At 37.3% G+C, this 22,933-nt stretch overlaps 1 protein-coding gene across 2 annotated transcripts in view; it reads right to left on the bottom strand.

Annotated features, from left to right (window-relative positions):
* ARB2A (ARB2 cotranscriptional regulator A) overlaps positions 1-22,933 on the bottom strand; it is a 335,574-nt gene that overhangs the window by 294,922 nt on the left and 17,719 nt on the right. For both annotated transcript variants that reach the window (XM_080924716.1, XM_080924717.1), the window contains exons 2-3: positions 10,564-10,665; positions 8,573-8,673 (exon numbers count right to left, since the gene is read on the bottom strand). In XM_080924716.1, the coding sequence (XP_080780842.1) occupies positions 8,573-8,673; positions 10,564-10,633 (171 nt within the window). In that variant the 5' untranslated portion in view covers positions 10,634-10,665. The remainder of the gene's footprint in view (positions 1-8,572; positions 8,674-10,563; positions 10,666-22,933) is intronic.

Here is a 22,933-nt window from a genome sequence, read left to right as displayed (position 1 = left end):
TACACCTAGGCTTCTTTTTATTTTGGCATTTTTCTCTCTTTTTAAGGAAGCATTTAAAGTAGCTTTCATGCATCATGGCTTTCTCCCTAAATGGTTTACAAGTGTCTCCTAAGAATAAGAACATTCTCCTGCATTACCATAATGTCTTTTATCTCACTAAAGAAAATTAACAATCTTCCCCAAATGTACCTACAAGGTATCTGCTTTAAAACTTTATAGTATTCATTTTTGAGCCAAGAGGCTCCCAGCATTTGTAAATATTTGTGTTTATATGCAATATACTAGAGTGCTTCTGACTTTGTTTTCTTCAGAAGAATTGACAGCTAGAATTCCTTTTCAAGAGAATTGTTCTTCCTCTTATAATTGCAAGAAATCTGTATAATGATAATTACTACTATACAAATTACTTCACATCCTTTCATCTGAAGAAATTAGTAATAATTGATGACCCTTATAGAAATTAGTTTTAACTGAATCCGTTAGATCTGGGATCAGTGAAAGATCCTGTCTGAACATGAAGGTCAAGGGCAATTAAGAAGGACTTCCAATGTTGACTTCCAGCCTGCACAAGCATGCTCAATGCATCTACAGTAGATGTACACACAGAAGGAGACACAGACACAATTATATCGGAAGACTCGGTGGGTTCTATTAGTTTTTCTACTATATGATTCAGAAGCAAGGTGCCTGTCAGCTGGACTCTTAATTGGAGACTGTTTTAAAAAAAAGTAGTCTGCTTCCAGGAGATTGGCAAAGCCTACTTGCCTCAGTGGGGGACTGAGAAATAGTTCCCACTGGCTGTCAGGTGGGGACCAGCCTTAGTTATGAGAGGCCTTACTGCTCCTTGCACTGGGGCTCCTGCAGCTCTGCTCCAGCAAGAGAATAGTGAATACTTCTCATGCTGGCACTGGATTTACATTCCCCTATGTGGGATTTAATCTCCAGATTTTGTTTTTGTTTGGTTTGGGTTTTGTTTGTTTTCAAATAAAATTACGATGCATCTATTTATTCCCAGTTCTCATACCAAAGGGGAAAGACCCACGTAATAGTTCGTGTAAGATACCAGCAATTAACACTCTACTAGGACTTACTCATCTATATTCCGGCCAACAACATATGAAAAACTTGTTTCTTAAAGCCTTATCAACATTATAAGTCAGGTTAAACATAACTCCACATGTTTAAAATTATTTTCTTATTTTTCTCTATGAATTGCTTACTCATGACCTTTATCCACTGCTGAGTTTGGAGGCATGTGGAATAAATGGGCTCTGGGACTCTTCTTTTTTTTTTTTTTTTTTTTTTTTTTTTTTTTCTTTTTCCTATGGTGGCTTATTTATTTTATTGTAATTTTTTTTTAACGTTATCCTAATCTTCTAAGGCTTTCAAAGAGCATGCACTCTTGAAGCTTTCTTTCTATCTGATTAACAAACTATTCTAAGCTGACAACACTCATTTCTTGCTTTAAGCTAGAATTGGACACATCTCTTTAAAGAACTCAGGTTGCTTTAAAGCAGTAGTTTTCAACCTTCCCAATACCGTGCCCCTTGAATGCAGTTCTTCATGTTGTGAGGCCCCCAAACTATAACACTATTCTCATTGCTACTTCACATGTGTAATTTTGCTACTGTTATGAATCTCAAAGGGGTCATAAGCCACAGGGTGAGGACCACTGCTTTAAAGGAAAGAATATTTTAAGCCACATCATTTCTAGGCTGCTGTTTCAAGACTAGCATCAGTGCTATAGACCTGGTACATTTTGTCTAAGGTTTTAATTCATGTGAAATTCACTCAGGTATACATTGTAATAAAGAGTCCGGTCATATATTCTGTTGATGACTATCTACTGAAGCAAAATGTCATTTTCCTAGTGCTTTATGTTTGCAACTGACAAAAATCATATCTCCAAAAGTGTTTGTACTTTTTCTCTATTTCTGGACTTTGTAGCCTATTTAACTGCTCTATATGTCCATTCTTATGTCGAAGTTGGATTGCTTTTAAGAAATAGAAAATTATTTCAGGGCAGATTTTGTATTCTAAAATGTCTATTTACTAATGTCAGTCTATGTCCAGCATCCCACTTGAACAAGTGAATGTCAGAGTGAGGTGAAGTAAGAGGGACTCCATCACATCTGGGATCAAGATTATTTCCGCTGCAGAGCAATAAAGTGATGTCAGTGATCATGAGGAGAAAGCAGACAAAGAACAGGATGGAATTAAACTACTCTAGTGAGTAAAGGTCAAAGGTAATTTCAAAGTATCTTTAAATAATACAGTTTCTTTTTCTTCCATATGAACTGATATCAAGGAACCTAATGATTCCTCAGAACAATACAAATTCATATTGTAGAATTTACAATTTATGGAGATTATATTCAAATATTTGAGTACTGAAAATAATAATTGATATTTTTCTTACCTTCAAGCTGCTATTTATGTACACCTCAGTATTAAAAATCCCTGTAAGATCCAACTGCCTACAGTCTTTTAAAAACTTATTAAGGGCTATATATTGTTCAAGCCATATGTGCATCGCAAAAAAACATACATACTAGCATAAGCATTTGTTTGATTACAACAATGCAACTGTGACTATAAAGCATTCTGCTGTGTATTGTGGGACTATGTTCAGAAAACAAACTGATGTCTCAGTTTATTTTACGTACATAGTAAGTTTGATTTGTATAGAAATGAGGAAACATTTCAGGAACAGGTAAGATAATCTCCTTAAGAGAAGAGACATAAAATAAAACACAAACACATGAGTTCTCAACTGAAGACAAAGCTGGATATTCAGTAAGGAAGGAATCAAAATTATAAGGGCTTTCTTTTAGATTGTTGGAACAAGTGGTTTCCTTAAAATGTCAACCTTACCGAAGCCAATTATAAAAGCAACCCTGGGCGTCAAGTAGCTCTTGCACCTCCCACACCCACTGCTGAGCAGAAGGACTGGCAGGACTCTGCCGCCCAGCTCTACACTGATGACTTCGTGAAACTCCAAATATTGGCCAATATGAAGCACTAATTGTTTTACTTCAATAGAAAGCTTTACTTGAACTGTCTACAGTTACACAATAACTTCTCTTTCTAAATTATCGTGATAAAAGTCTGAAGCTTGCCCATAAAGGTGAAGATAAGCTTAAGCAACAGGTATTTTTGAATGAGATTATATAATGGGAACTGAAACAAATACATTTTTTTAATTCTAGCGTTAGAAACTACAAAAAAATCAACTTCATTTCTCTAATAAGAAATCGAATCGACTCAGACCGCCCGCCACCTGGATCAGCAGTGAGCCAGCCTGCAGTCCCCCGGTTCCCCCTCCTTGCCTCAGCTTGCTCCAGGGAACTAGTAACCCTGCATCAGGCTATTCCCAGCCAGACAACACAGAGTGAGGAACCACACTCAGATCACCCGATACCAGGAACAGCAGTGAGCCAGCAGTGATCCAGCAGTGATCCAGAAACACAAGACTGACAACAAGATGGCAAGAGAAAAGGGTAAGAACATACCCCAGTAAAAAAAGACAACCTGGCAACACCAGTACCCAGCTCTCCCATCACAGCAAACAGCAGAATTCCAAGCACACCAGAAAAAGAAGACGCAGACCTAAAATCATACCTGAAGACAATGATAGAGATCCTAAAACAAAACGGAGGAAAAGCAAAAAGAATCAGAAGCTTTTAAAGAGGAAATAAGAAAAACACTCAAAGAACTAGAGGAAAACAGAACCAAAGAGATGAAGGAATGGAAGAAGGACTTTAAAATGGAAATTGACACAATAAAGAAAACTCTAAAAGAGATAATCCTAGAGGTAGAATACCTAAAAAAGAAATCAGGACTCACAGATGCAAGCATTTCCAATAGACTACAAGAGATGGAAGAAAGAATCTCGGGTGCCGAAGACAACAATGAAAACATAGACAAAACAGTCAGAGAAGATGCAAAAACCAAAAAGCTCCTAACCCAAAATGTCCAGGAGATCCAAGACACAATGAGAAGACCAAACCTAAGGATAATAGGAATAGAAGAGGGAGAAGAATATCAACTAAGAGGCACAGTAAATATCTTCAACAAAATCATACAAGAAAACTTCCCTACCCTTAAGAATGAGATGACCACGAGCATAAAAGAAGCTTACAGAACTCCAAATAGATTGGATCAGAAAAGAAACTCCTCCCGACATATAATAGTCAAAATGCCAAGCGCCCAAAGTAAAGAAAGAATACTAAAAGCAGTAATGGAAAAAGTCCATGTAACATATAAAGGCAGACCAATCAGAATCACACTCGATTTCTCAACAGACACTATGAAAGCTAGAAGAGCCTGGACACACATCATGCAGACCCTAAGAGAGCACAAGTGCCAGTCCAAGCTGTTATACCCAGTAAAACTCTCAATCACCATAGATGGAGAGACTAAGATAATCCAAGACAAAACTAAATTTACACAATATCTGACAACAAACCCAACATGTTAATGAATTATAGGTGGAAAACCGATTACAACGAGGGGAACTACATCCTAATAAAAACAAGAAAACCCCTAAGCAAGAAAACCAAAAAAAGAAAGACATACAGGCACAATTCAACCTCCAAAAGCAAAAATAGCAGGAAACAGCAACTACTATTCCTTGATATCTGTTAACATAAATGGACTCAACTCCCCATTAAAAAGACATAGGCTATCAGACTGGATACATAAACAAAACCCAGCATTTTGCTGCATACAAGAAACTCATCTCAGAGACAAAGACAGACACTATCTCAGAGTAAAAGGGTGGAAAAAAACCTTCCAAGCAAATGGCCCCAAGAAGCAAGCTGGAGTGGCTATTCTAATATCAAATAAAGTAGATTTTTCAACCAAAAGTTATCAAAAAAGATAAGGAAGGACACTTATCTTTAATTACAAAATTACTAAATTACAGGGGAAATTTGTCAGGAGGAACTCTCAATCCTTAACATATATGCTCCAAATACAAAAGCACTTATTCATAAAAGAAACCCTACTAAAGCTCAAAAAATACATTGCGCCCAACACAATAATAAAAAAGCTAGACACCAGAGAATCAAATAACCCTATTAAAAAATGGGGTACAGACTTAAACAAAAATTTCTCAATTGAGGAATATCGAATGGCTGAGAAACATCTAAGGAAGTGCTCAACATCCTTAGCCATCAGGGAAATGCAAATCAAAACAACCCTGAGATTCCACCTCACACCAGTCAGATTGGCCAAGATCCAAAACTCAGATGACAACAGATGCTGGTGAGGTTGCAGAGAAAGAGGAACACTTCTCCACTGTTGGTGGGGCTGTAAACTGATACAACCACTCTGGAAATCAGTCTGGCGGTTCCTCAGAAAAATGGACATAGTACTACCTGAAAACCCAGTTATTCCACTTCTGGGCATTTACCCCAGAGATGCTTCAACACACAACAAAGATACATGCACCACAATGTTCATTGCAGCTCTATTTATAATAGCCAGAAGCTGGAAAGAACCCAGATATCCTTCAGTAGATAAATGGATACAAAAATTGTGGTACTTTTACACAATGGAGTACTACTCAGCCACCAGAAACAATGACTTCATGAAATTCTTAAGAAAACAGATGCATCTAGAGAATATCATCCTGAGTGAGATAACCCAGTCACAAAAGAACAGACATAATATGCAGTTACTGATAATGTAATACTAACCCCAGAAAGCTCTGAACACCCCAGAAACAACCCACAGACTGTGTGAAGTTCAGGGAAAAAAAAAGAAAAAAAAAAGAATATATTTTAATTAAAATAGAACTGTATCACATCCCCTTTTTTCCCTAAAACCCCTCCCAGTTTCTCTCCTATCTCCTCAAATTAATAATCTCTTTTCCTATGTTATTGTTACATATATACATATGTGTATGTATATGTACCCACAAACACTTAATTACAACCTTATAAAAATATATTTGTATACTTTTATGCAAAAATGCTTAAAAATCTGTACATTTATCTTTGTTTTTTAAAATAAAGTTAAAAAAAAAGGAGTGCTGCTTCAAGGCTGTCGAAGTCTGAAAAAAAAAAAGAAATCTAATCATTTGTATTAAATTCCTAACATCAGAACTTTCACAAAATCCATACACCAAAAATTATAATAAATAATATATGTATTTGCATAATACTAAATTATTCATCAATAAATATAAAAACAAAGTTTGTATAAAATGCTTAAAATATACACAAAATAAATGCAGGCAGTTGGAGAAATGGTTAGTACCACTTGCACTCACAGGTTGCCTAGCAACTGTTTGCAACTGCAATTCAAAAGGATTCAAAGTCATGTAGCCTCTGCAGGCCCTGCATACACATGGTATACATGTATTCATACAGGCAGAACACCCATACATGTGTAATTAACACAAATGCATCTTCAAATAAATAGTTAGCTACATGAAATGAGCAAACTGCTGAGTAGTAGGCACTGTGAGAGAAGAAGCTGGTTAGAGTTAGTTACCGGAGCCAGACTCACGGAAGCACAACTATCCTGATGGCTCTTTCTCTACGTTCAACTTACATGGTGCTGAGCAGCACACTCTGTGAGTCAGCTGAGGTCACTTTTACATAGGACAAGAAGATCAGAGGAGTAACAAAGAGACTCTACAGAGGAGATGGTGGAAAGATCCCACATCAGCAATGGGGTCATACTGCTAGAGAAGGAGGACTTTTCAAAACAACTGAAGGAACAAGAACAAAGTGTGAATGGAAAACAGGGTGTTGGTTACACTGAAAATGAAATCCCGGCTCAGAAATTGGAATCAATTACTGAGAGACAAGTCTACAGATACAGTCCATTCTAAAATTACTGCAAACAAACTCATCTACTACAGCAACACCTGCGAAACTGTTGATATATAACTAGACCTTATACAATTCATTTCTCAAATACAGAAAATGTAACTCAGTGATCTTATGTAGCACACTATCAAGAAACAAGCATTGTAAACATGAAACCGAAAGGCGAGGAGGTATAGAGCAAACCTCTAATGAGAAAACTTTGCCTTTCCCATTCCATGCTTTCTGACACTGAATTCCATGTGAGTTATGTCTGCTTTCAGTCAACATAGTAGGAATGAAAATGGATTGGTATGTGAAGCCAAGTGATCTGCTGATGTAAGAAGCAATAACTTAAGTAAACATTGATATATGAAATGTTACAGGTTAGCCTGTATTACATATTTGCATGTATATGTAACAACAATTGAAGGAACAGAAGCCATGAATTTAAGAAAGAGCAAGGGAGGAATACATAATAAAAGTATAGAAGACGAAAGGTAGATTATATAATTATATTTTAATTTAAAACATTCCTAAAGAAATGTATTAAAAATGAAATACTGTGAGTTTTGTGAGCATTTAAGAGAAGCTATACTAGTGACATATTCTCTCTCTCTCTCTCTCTCTCTCTCTCTCTCTCTCTCTCTCTCTGTGTGTGTGTGTGTGTGTGTGTGTGTGTGTGTGTGTGTGTCTCCCTGTCTCCCTGTCTGTCTCCCTGTCTGTCTCTCTCTCTCTGCCCCCCCTCCCTAGGTGCCCTATGATGGGCACAGCTGAATGCCTAACACACATGGTAACTGTGTTGTCTAAGGAAACCCAAGCTTTGCAAACTTGGACTCGTAAAGGCCCACTAGTAAGCCTGCCATCTTGGCCACCACTGAAGAGAGAAAGGGGACTGTCTTTACTTTGTTGTCTAGGACATGAACCTGTCACAACCCTCTCCACCCTTAAAGCCTTTGTCCCTTTAAGGAGAATGCAGAACAAAATGTCACAACCTTTACTAGGACAGGTAAAACTGCAAGAGACACAGAAAACCTGTCTCAATGCATCTGAATTCTTCAAGTCACCAAATGTCCTCCATGCTATACATTACCCAAAGAATGCATTCTGACCTAAAAACCCAATATAAATCAAGAAATTTCTGCTTTTTCTTGGGAAAAGGTAGTTGCTGAGTAACATATTAAACAAATGTGTCCATATATGTTTTACTAAGAGTATATGATTCTTATTAAGTGCAATAGTAAAGCTTTTAGCTGTGATAAGCATGCACCAAAATGACAAAACCTCACCCGAAGGTCTCCTCTGGTGATGCCAGGTGACATTCCTAATTTTAGAAGGACAAACAAGGGAAATAAGAGAGATTCGACCTCACAGTCCTAGTAGCAGCCCTCATAAAAGAGAACCTAAAGATGATACTCATTCCTGACACAGAAGATCCAACCTTTTAATAATATTACCCAAAAAATAGTTAAAGTTTGGTGTTATTTTGTTTTTCTATGTAAATGACTCACTGGAAAGTCATATGAAAAGAAGGTTTTAAACTAAATATATGTTTCTAGTAAATGATGGAAATTTACCAAATACGAAGAAGAAAAAGCATTTAAAACATCACCTTTCATAAAAGAACTATGTGAACTGCTGCACCTTCCAAACCACTACTATTGGTACTTCAAACTGAAAACTTCAGTAAAGCAACGTGCACGGAAGGCCCGCTCTTCCCTGACAACTGCAGTGCAGCATCCGACTCGACATACCTCGCCCAGAGCTTCGTATCGCTTCTGGTTCCATCTGTGCAAGTCCTCTCGGTAGTTAAAGACAAATGGTTCTCCAGTTTTTATGTGTCTTAACTGCCCCTCTAAAAGACAATAAGCAATATAAATGATTTAGGACATATGTTTTAATATACAGATGTTCTAATAAATAATGTCTAAAAGAAACTATAACTTTCTTAAGTATTTGCTGTTTTCCTAATACTTCAAATGTCAATAAACCTATTAAGAATATAAAAGACTGGTCCCTAGGAATTTATAAGCTAGCCTTGATGTTCATATCAATATTTTAAAGTAAACTGAAACTACTTGAAGGCTAGTAGGAAAAGGAACTCCTACCAGAAAATGCCATGAGAGTGGCCCCAGTAGAGAAGATTGGGGGCTACTTGTAACCACAAATGTTGAAACTCTCAGAAACTTTTCAGAACATTAGACAAGAATCAATGACAGTCAGCAGGTAAAGCTGCCACCATGATGTACACAGACAATGGGGTCAAGAATTATGTGGGAACATAAGAACACACAGTGGGGCTACCTAGAGGGAAGAATGGGAATCAGAACTCTGAGTAACCATTTTCTACCTCAGATAACACTGACACCTGAAATAGGGTGTCAACAGTGACCCAAGAGAAGGAGTAACGCTAACACCAGCTTAAACTATCCAAATAACTCACTCACATCAGAGGGGTTCACTAACAGTTATTACTGTTAAGCTTTACTAACAATTTCAGGCCCTGGTAATCAAGCTGCAATTGATACCAAGATGCCCTAGCGATCCTTCTTCCTGTATCTCTAACTTACTAGATTAGATCATCTGACCCAGAGCTAGGAAGGTCCAAATAAGGCATGTAGGGCTCCTCACATACCAGAAAACATTTTGGTCATAGTATTCCCACTTTATATGATTGTGAAGTATAGTGCTGTGTGCTGTTCTTCGTAGAAACGTACCTCATATACCAAAAAGTAACTTGATTTACCATTAACAGCCACCTAGATCATAGTATCCCACAAAAGACTCTCTTTATGGCAAACTTTAATTTCTGTTTACAAAAGGTTTAATTATCAGTCTCGTTACAATGAAAAACGACAGACCATGTGCCTTGTTTCTTTCACCAGAAAGATTCTAGTAATCAGAAGGAGCACAGACAATTGCTTTAACCCTTCCTCCCCAATAGGCAACAAAATAGTACTAGTTATACATGTTTGATCATAAAATATTATTTTTAAAAATAGTGTGTGAAAAGTGACCAGTTTCTACTGTCTTCTCTATGAATCCACTGAGTGTTTAAGTTACACCTTATGTGACAGTGTAAGGGAGACTCACAGTGCCGAGCGATCACCAATTCAGTAGCTATAAAGCAACAGACGGAAATGATGACGTCATGCTGCCTGCCCATCACAGCAGCAGCCTTCAAATATCATAGTATATGCGGGAGGTAAGCCTTTTTCAACCACTCCGGTATAAAGGGCATTTTATTCCAAAGTTAAAAAAGAGTTAAACAAACTTATGTATAAATTTTACACATAAATGAGTTATGGTTTGTAAATATAAAAACTTGTTGTAAATGTAAAGGTGATATTATTATATATTAATCCATTTTATGTGAAATATCAAAATGTGAAAAATAATGGGACCCATTATTAAAAATAATGGAAGTGCCTGCACCTCATTTAAATAGCAGCATAAAGAATATACCTTTCTATATATAATTCAATTAGGAGTCTCTAATTGGAGTAGGATGCTCAAAATCATGTACTTCAGTTTACATGACTTGCCAACTACAGAAAATTGGTCCTTGATTCTTGCATTTGCATAAAGGACTTCACTGGGCAAAGATAAGTCATTATCTCTCAAAAACACTACAAAATATTCTAGCTAGACTTGTGAGAGTAGTTAATACATTTCCTACAATTCTATAAATCCCGATAAGCAAACTACACATACTCATACACGAGTGTCTAATGTATCCACTTACTTTCATTAAAAGCATATTCAAAGCCTTCCAGTGTATCTGGAAAATCAAAAGGTGGTTCGTCCTTTTTCATGAGTTCATCCAAATTGATCCTAGACAGCAAATCTAGAAAAGAAGTCATATGGATTAATATAAAACTGACTCAAGATCACTGTTCATAGTTAATACAAGTGAAGACTTTATTCTTATATTCTAGCAGATTAATTTCACCTGTTGCTTTAATTGATAATGCTATTAAAGTTTAAGTTCAAAAATGCTGTTTTTAATTCAGTATTTTGATCAAACACAGCATCAACATAAGTCCATTCCAAATCATAATTCCCCCAAACAATGACAATTCAGATTCTCAAAATAACCGACCTAAATGATTAACCTTCTCCTTCAAAAAGGCTATTTGTTTCTACCTCATTAACCTTAATCTACGGTTTCAAAGCTTCAGATATTAATATGACATTTCAAAGACCACTAAATTTTATACATAAATGAGTTATGGTTTATAAATATAAAAACTCATTGTAAATGTAAAAGTGATTGATATCATTATATATTAATCCGCTCTATGTGAACTATCAAAATGAAACGTTAGCTAGAAATGTCTGGTTGATAAACAGTTTCTACTTCTCACAATACTGAATTTCACATTATCAAGAAAGACTAGTCAGGTTTTCATCCCAGCACTAGGAAGGCATTAGGGAGTTTAAGGCCAGCCTGGTCTGCACAGTGGGTTCCAGGTCAGCCAAGACTATATAGGGAAACTTCATCTCAAAACAAAACAACAAAAGGTCAGTAAGCTGCTTCTTAAATGAGTGAAAACCTACACTCTGTTTCATGAATGATTATATAGTGATGAAAATGTTGAAAGATGACACAGGGCACCTGGGTCCCTTAGCCCAATTGCCCCTAATATTACCAAATTGCATCACGACAGTGTATTTGTCCACTGAGGACCCTGCATAATTACTATTCAAGTATTTTATCAGAACTACCATTGATTTTGGTATATCTGAGACTTTCTCTATAAGGTTCATGTCTGCCTGCCTCCTCCAGTGTCACAGGGATGACTACAGTCCTTTCCACGCTTCAGTGGAACATAACGTGCACAGAACATCACTGATGACGTGACCCTTCAACAGCTGCAGTGGTGTCGACAGGCAGCCCCGCTATTGCAGCAGTGTTTCCCTTCACATGGCCTATATTTAGAAATGACTGGGTCCCACCGACTTGGAGGCCAAAGCAAGAGTCATGCTCTATCTTCTAAAGTAAGAAGCACTGACCCTCTCATTAAGTCCCATTTGTCAATTTTTGACCTTAGAGCAAGAGCCATTGGTGTTTTGTTCAGGAAATTGCAAAGATTCTGTAAGGCTAAGGACACTGTTAAGAAAACAAAATGGCAGTCAACAAAGTGGGAAAAGATCTTCACCAACCCCTCATCAGACAGAGGCCTAATATCCAAGTTATACAAAGAACTTAAAAAGCTAGACACCAGAGAATCAAACAACCTTATTAAAAAATGGGATACAGAGCTAAACAAAACGTTCTCAATTGAGGAATATCGAATGGCTGAGAAACATCTAAGGAAGTGCTGGACATCCTTAGCCATCAGGGAAATGCAAATCAAAACAACTCTGAGATTCCACCTCACACCAGTCAGATTGACCAAGATCCAAAACTCAGATGACAGCAGATGCTGGTGAGGATGCAGAGAAAGAGGAACACTTCTCCAGTGTTGGTGGGGTTGTAAACTGATACAACCACTCTGGAAATCAGTCTGGCGATTCCTCAAAAAATTAGACATAGTACTACCTGAAGATGAAGCTATTCCACTTCTGGGCATATACCCCAGAGACACTCCAATATACAACAAAGACACATGCACCACAGTGTTCATAGCAGCTCTATTTATAATAGCCAGAAGCTGGAAAGAACCCAGATGTCCTTCAGTAGATGAATGGATACAAAAATTGTGGTACTTTTACACAATGGAGTAACTACTCAGCTATCAAAAACAATGACTTAACGAAATTCTTAAGAAAATGGATGCATCTAGAGAATATCATCCTGAGTGAGATAAGCCAGTCACAAAAGAACAGACATAATATGCAGTCACTGATAGTGGGATACTAACCCCAGAAAGCTCTGAACACCCCCAAAACAACTCACAGACTGTGAAGTTCAAGAAAAAAAAAAGAAAGAAAGAAAAGAAAAAACCATTATGCTCAATCCTACACACCAAGAAAACTGACTAATTCCGGGTTCCATCCTGTTTTACGTGTACTTTATGCTCATTGTAACTAGTAAGACCTTAATGCACACTATCAAATCTTTGGGGGGGAAAAAAAAAGCCAAGCACTGACAAAAATGTATTCCTTTACTTTTATGCAAAAATGCTTAAAATTTATTCATTTATCTTTGTTATTTAAAATAAAGTTGTTCAAAAAAATAAAAAATAATAAAATACTTCAGTTAAAAAAAAAAAAAAGAAGAAGAAGAAGAAGAAGCATTGGCCCACGGTTAGTCTTCAGTGTGGAAGTAGGCATTGCTTTCTCCCTACTCATAACCATTCCAACTTACAGACCTGAATATCACAGGATGTTTAGTATATACTCTAGCAAACCAACTCTGCAGCATTTATATTGTTTCTTAAATAATACAGTTTTTTTTAACTGTCTCCTGTGCCCCTTTGACATAACTTTCATCTCTTCCATTTTAAAGGTTTGAGATCTTACTTTCTTGTTGTTACCACAAATGCCATGAAATACTGTGTCTTCTCTCCTCCAGTCCTGAAATACTGAGTCCTTAATAATATCCCGGATCTAGGAAAAGAGGGTGCATTGCCTCAGGACTTTGAGGAAGAAGAATCATGAGTTCAAGGTCAAATCAGGCTTCACAATAATCATAAAAGTTGTCAAAACCATGACATGAACAATAATCAAAATGTACTCTGCAGTTTCCATATTACTATTAGAAAAAGTACATGTCCAGAAGGTAAACAAGCAGATACGTAAGATATTAGAGACGTGTGTCATAATGATGAAGGGTAAATCTCCAGAACAGCATAGCAATCTTAAATGCGTACGTACCAAGAAAAGACACTGAAGGAAATCAGAAAGAAGTAACATAACTAAAAAGTAGGCCATAATTAAAACTGGACATTTCAATACCTTGCCATATTAATTAATAGAGCAAGAACACAGGAAACAGATAATGGCATAAAAAACTTTAAGTATCAATTCAAACTAATTTACATTTACATAACCCACTAAATAGCCATTTAACATCATTTTATGCTTCTGGTATTCAATATTTATTTTTATTACATTTTAAATTATAATATAATTGCACCATTTCCACCTTTCCGTATCCTCCCTCCACTCCCTTTCCATGTCACTCCATCACTCCCCCTCTTTTTTATCATTGAAGTGTGTATACACACACACACACACACACACACACACACACACAACCTGCTGAGCCACTCAGTGTTGTGTGCGTGTATGATTTCATGGCTAACTATTTCTACTGGATAGCACATTGTCTCTAGGAAATGCTAATTCCCCCCATGTCAGCAGTCACTGCTACCTTAGCCAACCTCTTAGGACCTACCACCACCACTTTACTTAGACCAGCACTAATTCCCAACTGTGTTCTAAATCTTGTCCTTATACCCACAGATAAGTGAGTTTTCATTTGTCATCAAAGAAGCTTTTCTTTTCAGGAAGCCATAATAGGCCATAATGCAGAGATCATCAGATCATGTGGAGCCCAGCTTCAACATACAGAACCTACAACACACTCCTTTACCTAGGACACAGGGAAAAATCCAGAAAGAGGGGGCAAAAACATTCTAAAAGGCAGAGCCCCAGAAAGACTACTGTAAAATTGTTTTCTAGAAGTGATGTAGGAAGTTCACCCATTATACCTCAATAAACAAGACCTAAACAGTGATATTGTTAATAGGCATGCTAACTTGGAAAAGGGAAATATCACTGACAAAAAACTAGGCAACTTAATATTTCTAGAAAGGACACAGAAGCATTTTCAACAATAGCTGATATTCTGGGTACATAAAGTAAGTACCAGAGAAGTTTAAGAGCTAAAACCAGATAAATCAATTCTATAACCACAAATGAAAGTAAGGTAAAATTCAATGAAGGGAATCTCTTACAAAAATATTCTACTGTGATCTGGGTATGGTAGTGTACTTCTTTCATCCCAGCACTCCAAGAGTAGAAACAAAGGGATGTCTGTGAGTTCATAGGCAGCTGGTTTATACAGTAAGTTCTACACCAGCAAGTCTTAACAGACAGACTGTCTCAAAACAAACAAATAAACACCTGTTATTTATTAATTTTTTAATATTTATTTTACTAAGTAGGAGAAGACAGAGAAAACGGAGAGAGAGAATGCAAAAAGGGAGGAAGATGGAAGAAGGCAGGAGAAATGAGAGAATACACCAACACAGGCAAGCTTGCAGAGGTCAAAGGACAACTCTTCGGAGTGCATAAGAGACTCTACTCACTGAGTCATCTCTGAATTTACCATGTCAACTCTACCACATCTAAATTAACAAAAAACCCTGTGAGGGATTTTGTTTATTATTATTAAATCATCTGAAGTGGGAAGACCCAACTTTAATCCAGATCTTTTGAGTAGGAAGATCCACCTTTAATCTGGGCTATACCTTCTGGTGTCAGTCTATATAAAGGACATGAAAGAAGGAAGATTTTACTCTGCTTGCTTGCCCTTGCTCTTACTAACACGTTTATTCCCTCACTGGCTGCTTCTTCAGGATTCTGGTGTACACTGAAGAACAAGTGAGATCACCAGTCTCATGGATCAAACAACTACTGAATTTTCTATTGGGAGACAGCTATTGTTGAACTAACAGGACCACAGTTTATTATATTGTATTATATATTATATTTTAACATATATATATATATATGTCACTATAATAATCCCCCAATGATAGATAGGTAGATAGATAGACAGACTGATGGACAGACAGACGGACAAACAGAGAGACAGATGGATGGGTGGGAAGGAGGGAGATAGATAGAGACAGACAGATAAATGGACAGATAGACAGATGATAGATAGGATAAATAGATGATCATGGTGAAAGGTATCTAGATAGGTAAATAAATGATAATAGATTCATTTTATCATTTCTGTTACTCTAGAAAACCCTAATACAAACCCAAATTCAATTATTAAACATAAATGCCACTTTTTAAAAGCAATTTTAGCATCAAAAATGTAAATTACACAAATTTTTACAAAATACTAACTAAATGAAAATGAAAAGTAATACATCAAAATTTGTGGGGTTCATGAGGCTGATCTATATCTCAGAAGCGGAACACTGGTCTTATGGAATTTACCACAAGCAAGGTTTACAGGAATAATTGCATTAAATCCCTTACTGTATAATGAAGTCCATCCCAATAAACTGACTACTATATAAAATCTTTAATCAGCATAGCTCAGCAACACAGTACACTGCACAGCACTGGGTCTTTAGTTATTCGCAGGCACAATGTGTGCCTCATAGTGCTGGTGCGTACCACACTTTTGCTTTCAAGTGAGTCTGTTAAATATGTAGCAAGTAAAACTAGAAGAAAAAACACTAAGCAGCATATTTTTTTAAAAAATCAGATGGCAAGACATCAGCAAATTGCATTTGTAACCCAGCAGAAATCCACTGGGAAAGAGGCAGTTACACAAAAGTCTCTCTACTGCTAAGCTACCAACTCATTCCCACTGCAGACATTTTTATGATAGTAGATAAACAATAGAATCCTCCATTGAAGATGGTTATATTCTAGCTTTTCTAAAGGTAGTATTAATGTTTTAAGTACGTTTAACAGTGTGCTGGATTCCTTTCTCCCTAGTACAGAGTTAGGAAGCAACCTGTCCTGAGACAGGAAGTTTAGATGCACTCTGAAATACATGTCTGAAATACAGTCTGGAACAAGAAAGCCCTCTTTACTCCCAAAGTCACCTTTCAACAACTAAGCAATAAATGACAGTTATTAACACAATATATATTGCAACTAGCTGGAGAAATAATTAAAACTCAAATTTCTGACTGAATTTCTATAAATGTATACTGCTTTTGGATAATTATAAAGCTGAAGATTTCAGAGTGCAATAAGTCAGGTACTACTTGTCTTCCAAAGTAAGAAGTCTTCAATAAATTGCTTGTAATCATTTGAATAAGAATGCCCCCCAAAGGTCTGAATGTTTGAATACCTGTACCTTAACTGGAGGCACTGTGTAGGAAGGATTAGAAGGTGTGGTCTTCTTAGAAGAGGTGTATCACTGGAAGCTTTAAGGTTTCAAAGGCCAAAACCCTTCTCAGGTAGTTGTTTCTGTCTTGTGCTTTTAAATCCAGATGTAAGCTTTAAGTTACTTCTCTAGTGTCATGCCTGCCTGCTTTTGTGATACACCCTACCATGATAGTTATGGACTCCAATCCCATGAAACCATTATCCCCAAACTTTCTTTCTATAAGCTGCATTGGTCAGGGTTTTTTGTCACAGCAATAGAAAAGTAACAAAATGCCAAATGGTAAGCCTTGAAATCATACATACAAATAACAGTATATGACCTGAACAGGAAGGAGATAGATAGATAGACAGATAGATAGATAGATAGATAGATAGATAGATAGATAGATAGATGTATGCATACATACATAAACATACATACACACATATGCATATAATAACAAGTAATGAAAAAGAGGCTATGAATCTGAAGAAGAGCAGGGAGCAGTAAATGACAGGGGTTTGAGTAAGGAACTGGAAGAGAAAATGTAAATAAATTATATTCTCAAAAGCTTTAATGCTTTCAAAAAGAAAAATAACAAAAACAGAATTTAGTACTAAGAAGTTGGCTATTACTATGACAGATATGACTGTGTTGGGTTTATTTTTGGATGAATGTGGAAGATGTTGGGACTCTGAACTAAGAAAATGGTTGAACATTGTAAGTTAGGTTTAAAGAGCCATCCCTGCAGGAGCTTAGAAGGCAATAGTGCTGAGAACAATGGAGACTAGGGAAATCCAGCTCAAAAGAGGTCTCAAGGGAAACAATATTAGCAACTGGGCTTAGACAATATGCTTGTGATATTTGGCTGCTTTTTGTCTTTGTCCTAAGAATCTACCAGAGGGTAAACTGAGAAGTTTTGGACTAATTTTCTTAGAAGATGTGATTTTAAAACAGCCTCTCGAAATCTGAATTAAAATGCCCCCATAGGCTCATAGGGAGTGGCAATATTTGAAAGGACAGGGCAAATGGCCTTGCTGGAGAATGTGTGTCACTAGGCATGGACTTTAAAGTTTCAGAAGCTCAAGCCAAGCCCGGTGGTTCTCTTCCTGCTGCCCGCAGATCCAGATGTAGAACTCTCAGCTGCCTCTCCAGCAACATGTCTGCCTGTGTGCTACCATGTTTCCCATCATGACTATAATGGAATAAACCTCTGAAGCTATCTATAAGCCTGTCCCAATTACATGTTTTCCTTTATGAAAGCTGATCTCACAGTGTCTCTGAATAGCAATAATAACCATAGATATGGCCTAATATCAACTGTTGTATTTAAGGAATAACAGCACTAAGCTATGTAACATGAAGCCAAGCCCTGTGCTGAAGGACGTGTGTCCTTGTTACAGAAGCTGTGTCATCTGGGGGTGGGCTCTAAGGTTTCAGACCCTAACATTCCTCCCCATTAGTCCTCTCTGACCATGCTTCCAGATGTGGCTGTACTCTCCCACACTTAAGCACCATGCCTGCCTGTTGCCATGATCCTAGTGATGATGATCTTAGATGCAAATTCTTTAGAGCCATGAGTCATAAGTTAAATGTTTTCTTCTAAAAGTTGTCTGAGCTATGGTGTCTTCATAGCAAGTAGAAATGTAACTATGACATTACCTGAAGAAACAAGAAACAAAACTAAATTTAAGTGAGAAATGTGAAATCCCGGAAATATATAAAAAAAAAAAATAGTAAAAACCTAAGGCCTGTCAAAACAAATATTATCATTAAACGTTTTAATGCAAATCGATTCATTCTTATCTCCTTGTACAAAGCTCAAGTCAAAGTAAATCAATGACCTCCACATAAAACCAGGTACACTGAAACTATTAGAAGAGAAGTGGGGAAGAGCTCAGAACACATAGGCACAGGAAAAATTTCCTGAACAGAACACCAATGGCTTATAAGATCTAGATCTAAGAATCTCTAAGAATTCTCTAAGATCTAGAATCAAAAAATGGGACCTGACGAAATTACAGAGATTCTGTAAGGCTAAGGACACTGTCAATATACCTAACTTTATTTTTAAAATATGTGTTTCTAGAATCTCTCTCTCTCTCTCTCTCTCTCTCTCTCTCTCTCTCTCTCTCTCTCTCTCTCTCTCTCTCTCTCTGTGTGTGTGTGTGTGTGTGTGTGTGTGTGTGTGTGTGTGTGTGTATGTGTGTGTGTATGTGTTCTCTGAACAAGTATTTTTAAAGTCTCAAATAACAAACTAAAGACCAAAAATGTGACATATAAATAGGTCAATGACATTCAAAACCATGTTCTCCAAGGATCAAGTGTAGAAGATGTCTCTAATCTGCAAAGTCTATATTATCAAAGTAAGCATTATCATTCCTATTATAAACAGAAATATAAAAGTAGTTGAGAAACTTACATTTGGCAAAAGAAAAAACCTGAATTTGGATCCAGACAGTTCTCTCTGTGGTCTACTCCTCTCCTCTGATACTGTGAAACTACCTTCAAACTCCCTCAAATCAATCCAAGCTCATGTGTTGCCTGTAGGATTATAATCCAGAGTGACAATTTGAGAAATCAAATTTTCACATCAAGTTAAGATAAGCCTGCACATCACCTAGGTAAGGCCTGCCATTCTCTGTCACTAGTTCTGGTCTGTGCAACTTTAGGTGGAGCTTCCTGGGTCCTTCTAGGTCCATTGTCATCTCAGGTGATCTCAATCAGGACTAGAACCTTAAATATGGTTTCTATACCAATGACTGAATGTCTACATATGCCTACAGATTGTGAGTGCTTAGTTCAATGCATCAGTGTATTTCTTCTTCATGAGTCCTTGTTACCACCCTAACCCAAGCCATCACCCTTTTTATGGCTGAGAGGGGACTGAAGACTCAACGCCAACAGCAGCCTTGGTCACGGTTTTCTGCAGATAAGCACTAGCTCCGCCATTTCTTTGAACATTACCTCTACCTGGAAGAAGATCAGGTGATGTAAACTGAGCCAGAAAACTTGCTGCTTTGTTGCACTTGTTCCTGACACTGACTTAGTAAAACATAGGCCTAGGGAGCTGCACTCATTGTTATGAGCAAAATACCAGACAAAAAAAAGCTCTGGAAGAAAGGAATGTTTTGGATCACAACTGTAGGAGGAGGTTTCAGCCCATCACAGTGGGGAAGGCACAGAGGTGCAGAATGGCTTGGTCCACAGTGCGACAGCTTAGGGAAAAGAACGCAGGAGAACCAGAAGTGCCTGACAGCCCTTTAAAACCCTCCCACTAGACCGCTGCTTCCTAAAAGCTCCAACGCCTTCATAACAGCAAGACAGGCTGTGGGAAACATTTCAAATCTTAAGCACAACAGTAGACGTACAAATTATTGATTCTTTTTTTTATTATCCAGTTAAATGCTGGGTTATTTCCTCCACAAATAAAATTATATTAGATACCAAAAGTGAAACACACAAAAAGTCTAGAACTCAGAATTCCCCAAAGGTATCTAAGGCAAATCCCTTCTGAGGTATTAATAGGGAGGGGCTTACACAAAACATCACCAAGTTGCAGTGAACATGATAGAATAATACAGTAAAGACATAGATCTTGGTTTAAAAGTCTTACAAGTGCTTGTTTTACCATTCTACGATGACCTTGAGCAGAAAGAGCACTAAGAAGTCATTCATCTGTAAGCTCTTGAGTCTATGACTGATTTCAGGCATTGTAATGGTTGCTATGAGCAATATAAATGCTTGCAAATGGCTTAGGCACTGGCATCCTTATGTGACAACTGAAATGAACAAAGAGGTTCCAAATATTCCTATCCTCTCACTGTGCAGAGAGATTTTCCTGAAAAAGTAATTTAAGTGTGTACCTTTCAGTGCTGCAGTCTTTTCTTTTTCATTTGGACCTCCCTGCTGGATGTGTGCCATGTTTATCCAAATTGGCAAAAAAATTAAAGAGCTCAAGGAACTAGACATCGATCTTCAGAAGACAGTCTAGAATGAATGAAAGCAATAAATTAAGCTCTACCCAAAGCCTACCTACTCTGTGAAAGCTTCCTAGCTCCTACAATAGGAAGAGAAGAACTTCCTACCTTGCTTTAGGACTCTATCCTGTGAAGGTCCACACCACAAAAGTTCTTTCTTGCTTCAAATGACAGTATTTATGGGTCATCTGATGCAGTTAATAGCTTACAAGTGTCTGTTGTTGTTATAGCATGGACATCAATCACCAAACACAAAATCTTAAATTTTTAGATAACCTGGAGGCTTCCTCAACTGAACTAAGCCCTTATCAGCCAATGGTTTTTTCATGTGTGAATGTTTGGGACAGACTTTGTCAATGTAGCCCAGGCTAGCCTGGACCACATGATCCTTTTTCCTCAGGTCATCTCATACTTGAAATCTTCAGGTAATTTTAAAGTGTGAAGTTGATATAAACTATAAGCATAAGCCAGTCAGAAGGTCAGTGTTCTCCTCTAACATGTAGATAGTTATTATTAAGGGGAAAATGCATAAATATATAAAATAACTGCAAATGGCCTAAAGTTTAATTAAAAATATAACTTTACGGCAAACAATTAGAAGCTTTAAAAAAAATGCTATGCTTTTTTCACTATCTGAAATCTCTGTTTTACAAATGGCACTCTAATAAATAGTATATTATAAACTTATGATTTATTAAAATAGAATTCTGCTCCACTCTGACCAAAGGCATTAAAACTATACTTGGCCTTTTACAGGCTGCCTATGAGCAATAATGAAAACAACTTTTCCCAAAATTTAAAGAAAAAAAAAAAGCTATAGCACTTACTATGGAAATACTTAAATTTAGGCCATACATAAAAAATACATCAAAGCCAGGGATAGTAGTGCATGCCCATAATCCTAGCAATTATACTAAGGAAGATGAATTACAGGTTTGAAGCCAGTCTAAGCTACAAAGCAAGACACCACGTCAAAAACTGAGAGTAAACAGCAAGAAGGAAAACCTACACTGGTAACAGTAATAAGGCAAAACTGAGTATCTAATGACGCAGAAACACACTGACTAGTTACCCTTATGCAAATTTCAGTTCCCACTCTAAGTACATTCGATGTTGTCATAGACATGCAAACATGGACAGGAAAAGCCATGAGGCTCCTGATCCATGCTGAGTGGGAGAAGCAGTCTCCAGGGAAGAGCACAGCAGAAATACTTCATGACATAGCTACTGGGTTGAGTAGGTAAGCGAGTATAAGGCCTGACGGTGAAATGGAATATTTCAAACGTGTGAACTGCTCGAATCTCAACTCTACTCCAGGCAGCATAAGAGCGTGGAAACTCTGCTTCCTCCACACTTGACAGAAGCCTGTATTACTTTCCATATTTGTACAATGGGAATGACAAGCATGCTTCTCTCGCGGTGAAATCAAATATGAGACATTTTGTACAATGCCCGCTCTATAACGGACTGCTCAATGTACAGTAACTTATACTTTTTAACTGTAATATATGAACCTGTCTTCCCAATTAATAAGATCTCTGTGGCTGTAAACAAGCCACTTGATATTCAAACCTTCACTTTTCCAATTAAAAACTTAGTTTCTAAGTCAAATAGTAGTTGTTGAAAATTAAGCACCATAGAAGTTTATATCCAGTGTGATGGTTTGTATATGCTTGGCCCAGGGAGTGGCACTATTAGGAGGTGTGACCTTGTTGGAATGGGTGTGTCACTGTGTGAAGGGGGGTGGAGTTTTTTAAATACCCTAGTTTCATCTTCTCCTAGCAGCCTTCAGATAAAAATGTAGAACTCTCAGCTCCTGCACCATGCCTGCCTGGACGCTGCCATGCTCCTGCCTTGATGATAATGGACTGGACCGCTGAAACTGTAAGCCAGCCCCAGTTAAATGTTGCCTTGGTCACAGTGTCTGTCCACAGCAGTAAAACCCTTACTAAGAAAACCAGGTATTGCTATAACTAACAGTATCAGTGATATCCAATATAAATCAATCTCCTGAAAGGAATAACTACAATAAAAATGACAGCTCACAGTTTACATCTGAAGTAACCCCTAAAGATAACATATTAAGGGTCCACCTGCTCCTTCAGTACCATGCCTGATTC

Source organism: Micromys minutus (genome assembly GCF_963924665.1).
Source record: "Micromys minutus genome assembly, chromosome: 11".
NCBI classification, from domain to species: domain Eukaryota; kingdom Metazoa; phylum Chordata; class Mammalia; order Rodentia; family Muridae; genus Micromys; species Micromys minutus.
This window is presented reverse-complemented; position numbering and strand designations above follow the sequence as displayed.